This window comes from Anneissia japonica, unplaced genomic scaffold (assembly GCF_011630105.1).
Source record: "Anneissia japonica isolate Jap-2015-1 unplaced genomic scaffold, ASM1163010v1 scaffold26_len2425191_cov177, whole genome shotgun sequence".
NCBI classification, from domain to species: Eukaryota; Metazoa; Echinodermata; class Crinoidea; order Comatulida; family Comatulidae; genus Anneissia; species Anneissia japonica.
In genome coordinates, this window is record NW_022685220.1 from 1,155,294 (window position 1) to 1,169,958 (window position 14,665).

Sequence of the window (14,665 nt, forward strand, 5' to 3'; positions counted from 1 at the left end):
TATCGGCAAACTGGCATTCGGCGAAATGTGGTGTCGGCAAAATTACGTTTTGGCACATGGTATTTCGGTCAATAGCCACGGTTTTAATCAAACCTTTTGCATCATATTATATGCAATATTTTGGTTGTGTGAAATGAATACAAAAATATTTCTAATATATTTTATATTTTTAATGTATTTTATTGTTACGCAATAAAATTTAGCTATTAGCTGTTGATTGTAAATTATATTAGTTGCTGATTGTAAAATATAATTAAGTGATATATTCAGGAAAGCATTTTTCATTCTGTATTTATTTTACCTTACAAATTCCCATAATTTGCAATGTAATTAATATAATCAATAAAATGAATAAAATCATTACTTACTGTCATCTGCATTATTTTATTAACTATCGCATGGTTTTACAAGATTAGTACAGTAACCTAATTATCATGTTACACATTTACTGAATTATCTTCATTTATTAATTCACAACTAGTTAATCTACTTTATCCTGAAGAAATACCAGCTGAACATCTTTCAGTGGGACTTCATCACCACCACAAGCAACATCAACATCTAAGGATGGCAGTGCATCCTCGATAGGCTGCAAGGTATCAGAGATGGTAAAAATGTCCGCCTTCTGGTTGATCAATGATGTCAGTTTGTCCTCGTGACGCTGTTGGTAACGTTTGTAGGCGGGGATGGCGAGAAAAAGAATTGTTGCAAAGAAGCAGAACAATGCATGGATCCACAGAGCCAAAGTGTATGAACTTGTAACGTCATACGTTTTACCTGAAAAGATTATGAAGGTAATAATGACATAAATAAACTTAAGAAAATATTGAATACACATCATTTACGAAACTACACTTTATCGCTCACTATTCCTTGACAACACGTCACCCCAGTCACTGCATTCCCTGTTGCATTCAGTAAATAATTCGACCATTCACACCCTACTCATGCTTTTTAAGAAGAAAACAATTATTCGTATGAGTGGTGACCAAATGACAAACGTTGGGATCGCATCCACACATTTGGCTTTTTCAGTTTGTGATAACGATGAAGAAATACCACGTACCTCCAGTGAATGGTATAACGATGGTGGAAAGGCCACTTGCCAGCAAAATATGAGCACATGCTTCTGTGCTTTTGTCGGCTCCAAATGTTTCTATTGCAACGGACAACGGCATGGTGTATATTATAGAACGTGCGAAGCCTATACCTGGTTGAAAATCATCTTGTAATTACAATATATAACGTCATCATGTTTAGATGTTCGTACTTAGTTAAATTGATGATGTACTCTAAACACGTTATATTTTTATTGCGAGTTTTTAGGTTCAGTACAGACTCCAAAAGTATGCATTTTCTTTTAGTTTTAAGGCGTATGCAGATTTTATAAGTCCGCAATGACAATATAACGTGTTTCTATACACTAGGTAATTTAACACCCATTGCTGTATGCAAGGGGAATCGGGAAAATTATGATCACGGCCCACCCAGAAAAAAATCCTGGATACACCCCTGGTACCTTCATGTATTCAGTATCACTTTTTTGGTCTTTCTATACATATCACTTTTTCACCCCTCCCCGACGAATTGTTTTTCTCCCTGTGTGGAGTGGGATAGGGGTGTTTGAAGCAGCTCTCACCAACGGCTTTCTGAGAATTATCGTTCGGTTTCGCTTACTGCCATTATGTGTAAAATACTGGAACACTTCCTTCATTCTCAAATTAGTAAACACCTCGAAAAGCATGAAATTCTGACGCCACTTCATCATGGAATCAGCAAGGGATATTCATGTGTTATACAGCTCATTCAAGTTGTTAATGATTGGATGGAAGGAATAAATAACTAACAGCAAATTGATTCTTGAATTTACCACTGCAATTGACTGTAGGTCATTGTTAAGGGATGAGAAACAACATTTTCAACTGGATTAGCATGTTTTTAAGGAACCGTTTTAGTGTGATTATTATACTTGATTTATATAAACGACATCACGGAGGGTTCTACAGTATCTTGTATACCAACGTCATAAAAGACCAGGATTGTGCCAAGCTCCAGAAAAATATGGATCAGGTTTGCCAATGGACTTCCAAATGGCAAATGAATTTAATCCAAAAAAAAAAAAAAAATACTATGTCTGTTGGATTAAAAAGAACCAATATTAGCCATGATTACACCATGCTAGGCGAGAACCTCCATGTTCAAGAACACATACCTTGGAATTACAAGATCCGACAAACTTTCTGGCGCCTCGTCAGCAAAATTCTTGGTCTTCTTCAAAGAAACGTCCACCAATGCTGTAAAAATACTATAGTAAAAGCAAACAAGACACTTGTTCGACCCTACCTCAAATATGCTGCTGCTCCTACTGATCATAGGCAACTCAGTTGCTCGACAGAATCCAAACAAGAGCGGCACGATTTGTGGTCAACTGTTGCCGTAAAAACAGTGCTAATAAGATTATTGAGGAACTGGGATGGGAATTGTAGAAAGACGTCAAGCTGCCAGGCAGTGTCAAATAAACCTTATTCATAAGCAGTGGTGGCGCCAGTGGGGCCAGGGGCCCAGGGGCAGGGGAAAGGGGGAATTCCCCGTCGGACAGGTGCCGGAAGTCGATATTTCACAACAGATGCTTATAATATAATCAATACCAGAACTGACAGATATAAAAACTCCTTCCTGCCAAGAACTGTTTGGGACTGGGAAAACTTTGCCTCTTGAAACCACAAATCAATCGACATTAGAAAGATTGAAAGCTGCTCTAAATTTAATTAAATTTTGCACCATACGGCGTCATGGTACAGTCCTCTTCAGATGCCTTGCAATCATAATGAAATTGAAGAATAAGACAAAATCAACCTTAAGGCTAAAAATCTACAAATCCTTTGGGAAATGCAATAAAAACCAGTAGTTTGACCAGTGGTTCGCAGATTCTTCGGTGTGGATACTAGTAAGTTAAATTAGTACCGGTACGTGTATAACAAGTATTAAGGCTTTCTATATGTCTGTTTGTAAAACAGAACATACAGGTCTTTCCCTCATGGCCATAATGAGTGAAACAAATTGTGACTTGGTGCAAAAACTTAACGATTAACTGCATCAAACCCTTAGACTTTCGTTGCATTTTCAAGAAAGCAATTAAAACAGTTAATCTACTGTTGAACTTGATTGCTCAGCAGTGGTGGAATAGATATAGAAGACCTAGAATCATCACTAAACATGGCGATTTTTGGCAGTCATAGAAATCTAATCATTCACTGTGATGTACTATAAATATAAAACACGCTTTTCTCATTCTTCTCAAATTATAATATTATAGGTAAGTCAGATGTTTGTGGGCAGAGATAACCGTACCTTGCTATAAGGTAAGATGTCTGGCTAGCTGTGCAGTGCTCTTTCGTTAAAACCTGGACCAGTTATGCAGTTCATTTCAACAATTTTCAGGCACCTTCTTGACTTATGAAATTACCCATTGCGGTCGAAGGTAAGGGGTGGGGTGGGGGTGAACTCCCTTTAAAAGTATGTAGGGGACGTGTTCCATCGTCCCTTATGATCTGCCCCCATGCAAACAGACCATGTGTAAAACAGGTTGTTACATCCTACTGATATGTTATCCTGTATAAATATGTTCAATAAATAAACAGAACAGTGGTGTCGCAAGTAGAGTGAGTGGCCAGGTTCTATCGTCAGGAAGACTTGCCTTCCTGTTGGGGAGAAAGCACAATTCGTTGGGGAAAAATTGTATGTAATTTGTACAAGAACGTGTAAATTAATTTTAAAAGCCTTTCAAATCCCTAAATTATCGGAACCCTTTGTTGTGATATCGGACCCTTCCCCCATCCACCCTTGTCGGGTGCCATCGAAACAATTTAACACATAAAAAGATACCGACTCTAAAATAATAAAGGCAGGTATGAGATAATGTGTAACTTTAGTTTCGTAATGACTAAGTACCTGAATAACTGACTTACATATAGCAAATGCCACCATGCCACTATCTGTATCGATCTCAGTTGCGTAAATCATTGAAAAAGTTCCTATTAACGAGCTTACTACCAGCACATAGATTCTTTGAAAGGGAAGATAGTCGCCAAAGGCGGCACATGCTATTCTTCCGCACAGTTCACCGCTACCTAATACGGAAGTCAAGAGTGCAGCCTTTTCTGTTGACAGTCCGACACTCTCTGCAATGCTCACCTAAACATAGTAAATTTTTATCAGAAGACTACGTTACAAAATTACAAAATCAGAACTTCATATTGATAGCGAATTTATGTTCTCATTAAATGGGCCTAGGTTTGTCCACTATCACCACCATTATCATTATTATCATTATCATCATATCATTATCATCATATCATTATCATTATTATTATCTCAGCCAGGAGATATATCTTTCCAGTCGTGTAAGTTTGGGTGTGTGTGTGTGGGTGGGTAGGTATGCAGGGCAAAGCCCACCCCTTCCTCCTTCGTCACTACCACCAATAATGAATATAGTTTAGTTTAAAACCGGGTAGTCAGCAGTCAATAATACAAATAAAAAATTAGTCCGAAATGGGTCCACTCTTGGATTGGGTCCACTCTTAAACTTTTTTAAAATCCTGGCTACGTACGGTATGAAATAAAACAGCTTCAAACATATTATTCCGTTAACACTGAAAATTCGATTCACCATTTATCAGGATCCGTATCAAGCGTTTTAGGTTAGAATTTACAAAAAGACTACCCATATTGCAAGTCACAAACGATAGTACCAGTTGTAGCATCAATTCAGTTTTGTGTTTGCATGTGCTATATTTTTATTAACTTTTATCTTTCGTTATGTTTTAACTGTTTATTCTTACACATCACATTCTCCTAGCATATTACTTAGGTTCCCATGCACAGGGTGACCTAGCACAGCTTATTGCATACGGGATGTTAATTGTAATCATCATTTGTGCCAAGTTAAATTAATTGTATTATTGTGATTTAAGTTATTTAACATAAAACAAAAAAATTGTTTATGTTGAATTCTAGGGAGGTTGTTGACTCCAGATTGTCGAAACCCAGTTTGCCGAATGCCAGATTGCCGAGTCCACTTTGCCGAAACCCAGTTTGTCAAATGCCAGTTTGCCGACTCAAAAACCATGGATCCCGTTTGTCGAAACCCAGGTTGCCGAAAATCAATCAAAAGCAATGAAACATTAACAACAGCATAAAATTCACGATGATAAGCACTCTCTTACCGTCACTGCGTCTGTACGAAGCGGTGGAGGCTGGAGCCAGCGGAAAGTCAGGGCCGCCCAAAATTGCGACATTAGGAATTAGAAGCCATCCAACGCGATGTGATCACTGTGTATTTATATGATAAATAGTGGCTTATTGTATTGTGTTTTAGTGACTCTTCTTATATTCTGCAAATCAAACTTGATTAACAACTTGGCTATCAGCAAAAAAAATTAATTAAATAGGCTTGTCAGATCAAATGCCTTATAATAAGCATATTTATAATAAATATATAAATTCAATTAAGATAATGTAGACCTAAAGAAAATAAATAAATTAATAATAATCTACAATTATACACACGTGCCAGTGGTGGCTCCAGAAGTTTGCCGACAGGGGATCCAACATGATCCGAATCAATAGGCTGACTAGAGCCTCGGTCAGAGCCCGGCAAAAAAACCTGGGTTCGCTTTGAGAGTTGTTATGGATTAGTATGACCTAAACTGTGCTTTTAACCCACAATGTTAGGGATTGGCAATTAAAATAACGTTATTTTGATAGAAAAATTATTATTTTTGGTCCTGCCGTTTATTCGAGGGAGGCGTGTAGGCCTATTATTTTCTTCTTATTTTTTTGGTGAAAAATGAATAGTAGTATAATAATAAATAATAATGTTATATTTATATAGCGCATATTGCACATTGCCCCTATGCGCTTTACAGAGAAATAATATAGGCCAACTGAGAAAAAGCAAATAACAATAAAATAATAACAATAAAATAAAAATAATCATAATAGCAATAACAATGAGACTAAACTACTCCTATTCCTTAAACTAATTAATGGTTGGCCGTTGACTCCGAGGAGCTCATCCGCCCTTTGTTCAGCTATTGTTTTGTCTTGCTGCTGGGTGACCATAAACACCCTCCCCTCAGCAGCCACTAAGACATATTTGAGAGGGTTGTCAGTTTAGTCGCCGACGCTTCGACCGGAAGGAGTTTAATGTCGTACCCAGGACGTCCCTAACTATCTTAAGCTAGGCTTATATACTCGAACAAACGCCCTTTAATATTTCACATAATTTCTTTCAAAATCAAAATGTGTTATTGTGTGATGATCATAAAAAAACTTAATCCCAACCAGGTTAGAAAAAAAATTAATTCTGCTGGATTAGAAAAGAGTATGTGTTGGGAATTATGTTGTTTCTATTAGATTTGTGTACAGTCATTTAAGAGGGCGTTAATTCGAGGAAAAAATAAACGTCTGGGGGTGTTTTAAAAAGAGGCGTTTTTTTTTTTCAAATGAGAAGGGGCTTATTCGAGGAGGCGTTTATTCAAAACAGGGCGAATACTTGGGTACATAAATACGGCTTCTCCCCAATCCACCCATATCATGTTTTCAAAGCACAGTATTCTGTAATTTTGTACGACGGTGAGAGCACATTAGGCCGACCAGCCCTCCATAAACTAACGTTAGAATACCGCACTTTCGGCGGTAAACAACAATTAAAACCTCATAAAAAGGGCAACTAATCCGTTTACCTATAATTGAATCCAAGGACACCAGTGTTAAACACTCAGTACTTATCCTTGATAATGTGTTAATCCAATTAATATAGTGAGATAACCCTAACGTTAGTTTATCGAGTTTGAAACTGGGTTTTGACAAAGTGGTCATTACTTCCGCAAACTGGATTTCGACAAACTGGTTTGATACTGGTTATGTAACTCCTACCATACGACGCGTCGACGTGACTAATGATGATAACTATTTCAAAGATTGAGAAAGTTGTCTTGATAAATACTTTAACGTGTTTTGCAAGTTCGTTTTATTTGTATAAGATTTTAAAGGTAGGATGATTAAATACCGTATATCTTATGATGTTGTAACTGTTAGTTTGCTAACCTGTAAACGATTCAATAAGAATAAATAAGAATATATACTTACAAAATAGACGGATATAAACGCAGCCGCCAAATAAGCAAAGAAAATCGCCGACATAAAGAACCAATAGTTTATGGTTCGCATCATGTACACAATTTTGTGCAAGCTGTTAGTCGGAGACTTGTTCCGTGTCTTGATGGCATCAGCTATAAAATTGTCACTATCATCATCTCCAGATGGAGGGCTGATGACGAGTGGTGCTTCAAAAGACATTGTGCACATGGAACATATTATAAACATCAACGCTGCTTCAATACGTAACGCATTACGCCACCCTACGGATGTCAACAAGCATTGAAACACCGGAGTCATCACCAGCATACCTTTATAGAGAAGTAATGATAAACACGTGTCAGGAAATCTTTTCATTGTTTATAAAACCTAATAAAGTCTCGCACTAGATAATCTTGGTGACCACGTATAATTACCCGTTTGCTATCACAAACTCATATAGACGGGAGCAGGATGGTTTTCCCCTGGACATCCCACTCGGACATTTCCCCGGTGTTTTCCCCTGTAATATTCCCTCCGGACCCCGCACAATTCCCACCCCTGGACTCCCCCAGCCCTTTACATCTTGTCATTGTCATATTTATTTTCACTTATACATTTTAATTTACAATACATTGAAATATTTTATTTAACTTAATTTTAAGCAGTTATATTTTTTTATCCTCCACGCAAAGTGGCTCCTGGTTCAAAGAAAGTTCTACGAATCTCTCGAGAACACATGTCACCATTAGAAGAGCCTCATTTTTAATTTGCTTGGTGGTGGGGGGGGGGTTCTCAAATTTCTGGTTAGTGCACTAGGGACTGTCTTAATACAAGGGTTACTTTTCATAGATGGGGAAAGTCCATTAACGAAAAATGTAGTGCCTGTGTAAATAGGGAAACCCTTAATCACGTATTAAATTATTGTCAACGTTCCCTTGTAAACAGCGGCGCCCCACATTCAGGCACAACAACATCATTGTCAAAACTCCAAAGAAGGTTAGGCCTGCAGAAAACATTTTTGATATTCCTGAAATTTTCTGCGACCTCGTTGCCAGCGCCCCCTACTAGATCCATCAATCCACAATTCCACCTCAATGTATGCCTGCCTACAAATCAAATTCAAGATCTCGGCATATACTGGAAACATCTAATAAGCTCATCGTCTTCGAATTAACAGTCTAATTTGAATTAGGCATTGATTCGGCCCATTCACGCAAAACCAATAAAAATATTCCCCACTTGTCTCAGGTTTTGCGGACGCTAGCTACGAGGTCCAAATTATTTGTTTCGAAGTTGGTTCCAGGGGATATCTCTGGGGACAATATTAAGTGTCTGAAAGAAATCGTAAAATCGTGCAATCTCTGTTCCATTAAAAAATATAAAAGAGACGAAATATCTAAAATTGCAATTATCCCATCATTTTACATAAACCATACCAATGATCAACCTTTCTGGAATGACCCTCCTTTCTTTGAACACAAATATATTTTTTAATTTTAATTCCTGTAAAAAAAATAATAATTGGCCTTTTAATTCTTAATGATCGTAATGTTCTGCCTTAATTTTATTGTGTATTTTTATATTTTTCTTGATTTCTATTTTTATACCGGTACTTGTTGATGGAACTGTTTGCCTCTCTGTTTTGTGTTTGTCATTTGTTTACCTTGCGTGTTCATTCTAAAGCACTTGGAATAAAACGATCTTACATTTACTATATCATTTCTTAATTTCCCTCTAAATAGTGATATTTAAGACCGCTTTTAGTGCCGGTCTTTAATTAGAGGAATTCTAATTAGAGACCAAAGCTGCTAAAGACAACCAAAACCCCAGTCTCAAAAGTGGTATTTAATTGGAGGGAGACCTGTATTTATATAGTTGTATATATTATTTTTATAGTGCTACGCAGCAAACATTATTTAAATACTTAAATTTTCCATTGTGTTAGTGACAATACATTTATTAATGCCTGTTTACAATACAATAACGATAAAAAGCTAATAAGTAATTGTTCATATAGAAAATAAAAAAATAAGCGCTTTTACACTTGGACGATTGAGTAACAATTTATAGGCCTACGATAACAAAATACTTTGACAAATCAATTCAAATGACGTCATAGGCCTGATCATGGAAAACTTTAAACTCGTAGTTTTCTATATGAACAATTGCTTTTCTTTCTATCGTTATCGCTATCGTTGCAATAAACAGGCATTTTAAGGTGCTTGACATTTCTATTAAGTATAGGCCTATACCTAATACTGATTTTTGATGAGCTTTTGTTAACCATACCGACAGTTGCTCCAGCCTGTACTAATGAAGTCGCTCGAGAACAGCAATTCGTGGAAAAGTAACAGGTAACCAACTGTTGAACTGGTGTGTATATAAAATTCACCCCGGTTCCAACAAGGACACTGAAGGAGAAGTACAAAAACCCGATGGAGGGTGCAAACGAAGAAATGAGGATACCAACACTACATATCGCGACTCCTGTGCATATGACACTTCGGTGATTAAATGTTTCGAATAACATGCTTGATATTGGAGACAGGCTGCAGAGGAGACAAAAGGTGAGTGATCCGATCCAACCTAGACAAAAAGAAGTTCATTCATTGTCATTTGCATCACAGAAATTGTTTTGATCTGAGACACTATTCTATAAAAATACATCAATAATAATAATAATAATAATAATAATAATAATAATAATAATAATAATAATAATAATAATAATAATAATAATAATAATAATAATTATGATGATGATGACGACGACGACGATGATGATGATAATAATAAAGTAATAATAATAATAATAATAATAATAATAATAATAATATCTTATATAGCACAAATTTTTATAAAACAAACTGTTTAATGCGCTTTACAAACATTAAAATGGACAAAGCGAATAAAAATACATTAGAATTAATTATACAAAAGCTTAGGCCTACCAATTTTAATATAAAATGCACAAATCTAATATTTTTTTTAACTGGATTTAAAAGAAAGTCAATGAACAAAAAGAGCCAACAATAATCACGCGTTAAAAAAAAAAAAAGAAGCACATTAAGAATGTGAATAATTGTTGATATTCTCTTTAAATTACAAAAAAATCGGATTTGTTTAGAGGCTATTCGGATTTTTTGAGGGGCGTCTTACAAATCACACACCAAACATTTATTTTTTACCTTAAAAGTTTTAAATATAATTGACATAAACAAGCTGCAAATTGCGTCATTTATGTATCGTTTATTTCATAATAGCCTTCCCAGTCATATTACGTCGTTATTTACTAAACCTTCCGATATTCGCTCGTCTAAATTCCATGTTCTATTCTATATCTTGGACCCAAGTTATGGAAAATATATCATTGGACTTGGACAAAAAAAAAAAAAAAAAAAAAAAAAACTCTATTGAAAAAAAAAAAAAAAAAAAAAAAAAAAAAACTCTATTGCTAGTTTCAAAAGCAAATATAAACAATCAGGTATATGGTGCATAAACATTTTCCCTTTTTTTCTGCATGTATAAAAGTAAAATATAACTATATAGAAAGGGAAAAAATGTAAAAAATACGCTTTTTCTTCCTTTACTCCTGTTGATTTTGTTTTCTTTATACTTTTGTGACTGGCGCTGTTGTAGGTGGTCATGCCTTAAAGTTTTCTTAAAACTTATTATGACCACCATTCACACGATAACCTTGTATCATTTAGAATTTTAATTTTATCTAGAATTTTTAATTACTTTTTGTAATTTGTAATTTAATTATGATTGTTTATTTTATGTATATATTTTGTATCGTGTGATAAAATAAATGAATCGAAACAAATAATAATAAGATTAATCAATTTAAAAAACAATCAGAAAATTGTCCAGCACATCGCTGAACATTGCCCAGGGTGGGGTAGTGCACTTTTAACAGTGTTCAGCGAGGTGATTTCGCAACTGAGCAATTCCCAAGCTTGGGTGCAGCATAATAATGTAAAACCTCTGTTCTGTGCTAGACCTTATCTTATCCCAAGCCCCGTCCCAAGCGTATAATACCGTTAACTAACGTTAAGTGTCAAAAATGGCTGCTGGATACAAGCTGTTTTGGTACCTATTTGCTCGAGTAGAGTGAATAGAGTGAAAACGCCTGACGTAACACTTCATTTCTATAATCTTTAGCGGATATTTCTTTGGCCACTGATGTGATAAACTAAATTCTGTTACGAGTACGACGTAGCTGTATACAGTTGTGCAATTAGTACGGCAGCCGGAGGGTTAGACCTATAGATTTTGATTGTCAAATACCATAAGAATAAAAAATAATTTTGCTGGACGTCGGTCAGCATTGAGAAATTTGAGATATTAGCATAAACAAGGCTAAACATAGGTTAAGAAGTTTAGCAAACAAAAGGCTTATTTTTTTAAACTCTAAACACATAACGAGGTAAATAAATTTCAGAAATCACACATTTATTGACACAATGTTCCCGGAACGCCCTCTGGAAACAATAGGGAGATTTCGCAGCCTTACGGAAACAATAACGAATACGCCAATGCGTCATCAAATATCGTCATTTCGTACCTCAAACATTCTTGAATCTCATATATGCTGAGAACCAAAAATAATTAAGACAATGTAAATTTTCAATGAGATGGAAATTATCGGAACCAAAATTCATTAAAAAGGAGGTTAATAATTAATTAAAATCTTATATTTTTGTAAGACAGAAAAAAGATACTGTTGGCTAGTTCTTTATATTAAAAAAAAAACAAAAAAAAAAACTGTATAGTACCGTAAATGAAAACATAGTGCACGGGAAGTGCGCCTACCATCATTTTAAAATGGAAACACATGAGCATGAGTAGAGTATCCAAACGGTAATATGAAGGCCTTGGGCTCAAATCCTGATAGGGACATACTTTTTATCAAATATTTATTATCTTTAAAATTACCACTAGTGGAGGTGTATTTCCATATCAGTTACTTTCATGTGACTTGAAAAAAACGTGTACTAATGGGAAAATCCAAGAATGTATAGGCCTACCACTTTTGGTAGAGTGTCCGAACGGTAGCCTAATCGGAAGGTCCTGGGTCGAATCAAATCCCGATGGAGACATACGTTTTCCTCAGATATTTACCTGTGGCTTCAGCGCTTGAGTTGAACTCTTCCTGGAATGCTGTGTAAAAGACACCAAATGATTGCACGAACCCAAACATCATGAAATACGTGCAGAATCCACCAATAGTGACAGTCCAACCTCGCCTGTGATTGGTCCATTCTTGGAAACTGTAGGACGACTTTGAAGAAAAACGGGATTCTGTATTGGCAGAAGATGTTGATTTTTCTAAGTCGTTTGCCGCGACTGGATCGTCCATTCTTATGTTGTTGCAAAAATAGGTCTCCTGTTGATGGTGGAGGACGCTGAAAATATAACCTAAATTTAGCTAAAAAGCCGAAACAGAATTAAACAAGAAATATTTCCTATAAAAAACTCCGCAAATCCTTAACTTATGACTGGTTTGTATATCCAAACTTAATAAATTAATGTATGTATGCATTACTTTTATATGACACATAAACATAAAAATTAAAAATAAATTAAAGAATGAAACCTAAGAATAAAGCCGGAAAATAAAATCGACCTAGACCACCTAATACCGGTTATAAAGTTTTTGTTTTCCTTATTTGAACATGACTGTGGCCAGTAGACTAGAGCAGAAATTTTTGTCGTCAATAGTCAATTGGCCAGCAAACATAAAACGTTATTATAGGGGCAGGGGTGGCGCCAGTGGGGGCCAAGGGGGGCAGGGTCCCTGTCGGGGAGAAAAAGCACAATTCGTCGGGGAGAAAAAAATTATATATATTTTCTACATATTAGTTGACTCTAAAATCGATTAAATAAGCCTTTGAAACCCCTAAATTGTAAAATTGTTCGGGGGCTTCGTCCCCTGGACTACTTTCGAACCTTTTGCTCGAAGCTCGACCACGCCCACTTTGTTTTCGTCGGGAAAATCTGACCCCTCGTCGAGGGCATCGCCCCCCCCCCCGTCGGGGACCTTGGTCCTCCCTCCTTTGGGCAAATCCTGGTGCCACCCCTTAATAGGGGCCTAGTAAACAAAAAGCATACAATAAAGCAAAAACTTCAAAAACACAGGAAGACTGGGAGATATTCCGAAACATGCAGAAAAAAGTAAATAAAGCAACTAGGAAGGCACTAAATTAAGGATAAATGATTTAACTCCACAAAACAATTCCAGCTTTGTTAAATCACTTAAAAAAAGACTCGTCAGGCCTCCCAGCCCCTAAATTATAGGCTATTGGAAATTAATCACTGAGAGTGTGAAGAAAGCAAATTTATTTAATAGGCCTAATCAATATCTTTCCCAAAAAATGTTGAAGCAATATCAGCTAAAGGGGTCTCTTGGTTTTATAAAGAGGAACCTGCACTCCTGTGCAATCAACATTAAGGACATGGCATACAAAATCTTAGTTAGGTCACTATTAGAATACGGTTCATTGGTATGGGACCACTACACAATAGAGTTGGAAAAAACACTTGAATCTATGCAAAATAGAGCGGCACGTTTTGTTACAAATAAAACAGGTAATCATGAAAAAAAACCATGGGTTATATTATTCATTCAATTTTAAAATACTGGGCTACACCTACCTTCTTTACACTAAGAAGATTCCCACATTGAGTCAACTAAATTCTACAGCTGTTGAAAAACTTTAGGGAGCTCTGACAAGCAGAGTCCCGATGTTTAAGCGGCAGGCACCGCAAGGGGTGCGGGTAGCTGCTAGTGCCGATCGTGTCCAAAATAAACAAAGTTCGCAATATAACAGCGCACGCGCCTCTTCTAGTGCGCGCAAATTCTAAATGCAGTAAGAACAATCGTCTGGTGTTGCTTTCGATTGCATGACGACGGTGGGGTAGGGACCATAGTGATGAGAAGATCACTCGGCAACATTATTCCTTTAACGCGAAATGCATTTTGATCGCGCGCGGGCGTATTATCTTAATAGGGAGTTTTCGCTGCACGACGTTAACTTTAAAGCCCCATTCCCGGCAAAATTTCAATTTTTAAGAAAAATCTAATTTTTGTATAATGTTATAAAGATTTATAAATATAATACGGAATTGCTAGTTTAACTGAATTTAGACATTCCTAAGAATGAGAAAAATGTAAAATAAGACTGAAATTTGATTTTTTGTGTTCCACACAAAAAATAAATGCGGATGAATTTTTCATGTTGATTTTGCGATAGGTCGTGAGAAGAAATATCGTAGGCGCCGAAAACATTAGCCTATCCAACGCTGCTGGCTAGGCCTAGCCTTACCTCGATTTTAGGTTCTGTTATCACACATAAAAACGGCCGACATGATATTTTGACACTTGTGAAATACAATATTTCATAGGAATTATTTCAAATTTGTTAAAAAACTGATTCTGACTGAGATTTTGACACTTAAACAAACATATCTCAGCCTAACCGAACGACCGCATTGTGCGAGATGCGAAGTACAAAAAGTA

The 14,665-nt window shown here is 36.2% G+C and overlaps 1 protein-coding gene across 1 annotated transcript; it reads right to left on the minus strand.

Moving 5' to 3' along the window:
• Positions 1 to 380: 380 nt before the first annotated feature.
• LOC117108571 (monocarboxylate transporter 13-like) lies at positions 381 to 12,505 on the minus strand. The gene is made up of 6 exons (XM_033250633.1): positions 12,268 to 12,505; positions 9,433 to 9,729; positions 7,153 to 7,472; positions 3,969 to 4,194; positions 1,067 to 1,210; positions 381 to 777 (listed from the first exon to the last, which is right to left on the minus strand). The coding sequence occupies exons 1-6, from the start codon at positions 12,503 to 12,505 to the stop codon at positions 482 to 484; spliced, it is 1,521 nt and encodes a 506-aa protein (XP_033106524.1). The 3' UTR covers positions 381 to 481.
• Positions 12,506 to 14,665: the final 2,160 nt, after the last annotated feature.

Excerpts from the sequence above, each read along its gene's own strand:
- LOC117108571 (XM_033250633.1), bottom strand. The coding sequence starts at position 12,505 with ATGGACGATCCAGTCGCGGCAAACGACTTAGAAAAATCAACATCTTCT. Across the intron at positions 4,195-7,152 it reads CGTTTATATCCGTCTATTTT|GTGAGCATTGCAGAGAGTGT; the intron begins GTAAGTATATAT and ends TACTATGTTTAG. Across the intron at positions 778-1,066 it reads CGTTATACCATTCACTGGAG|GTAAAACGTATGACGTTACA; the intron begins GTACGTGGTATT and ends TAATCTTTTCAG.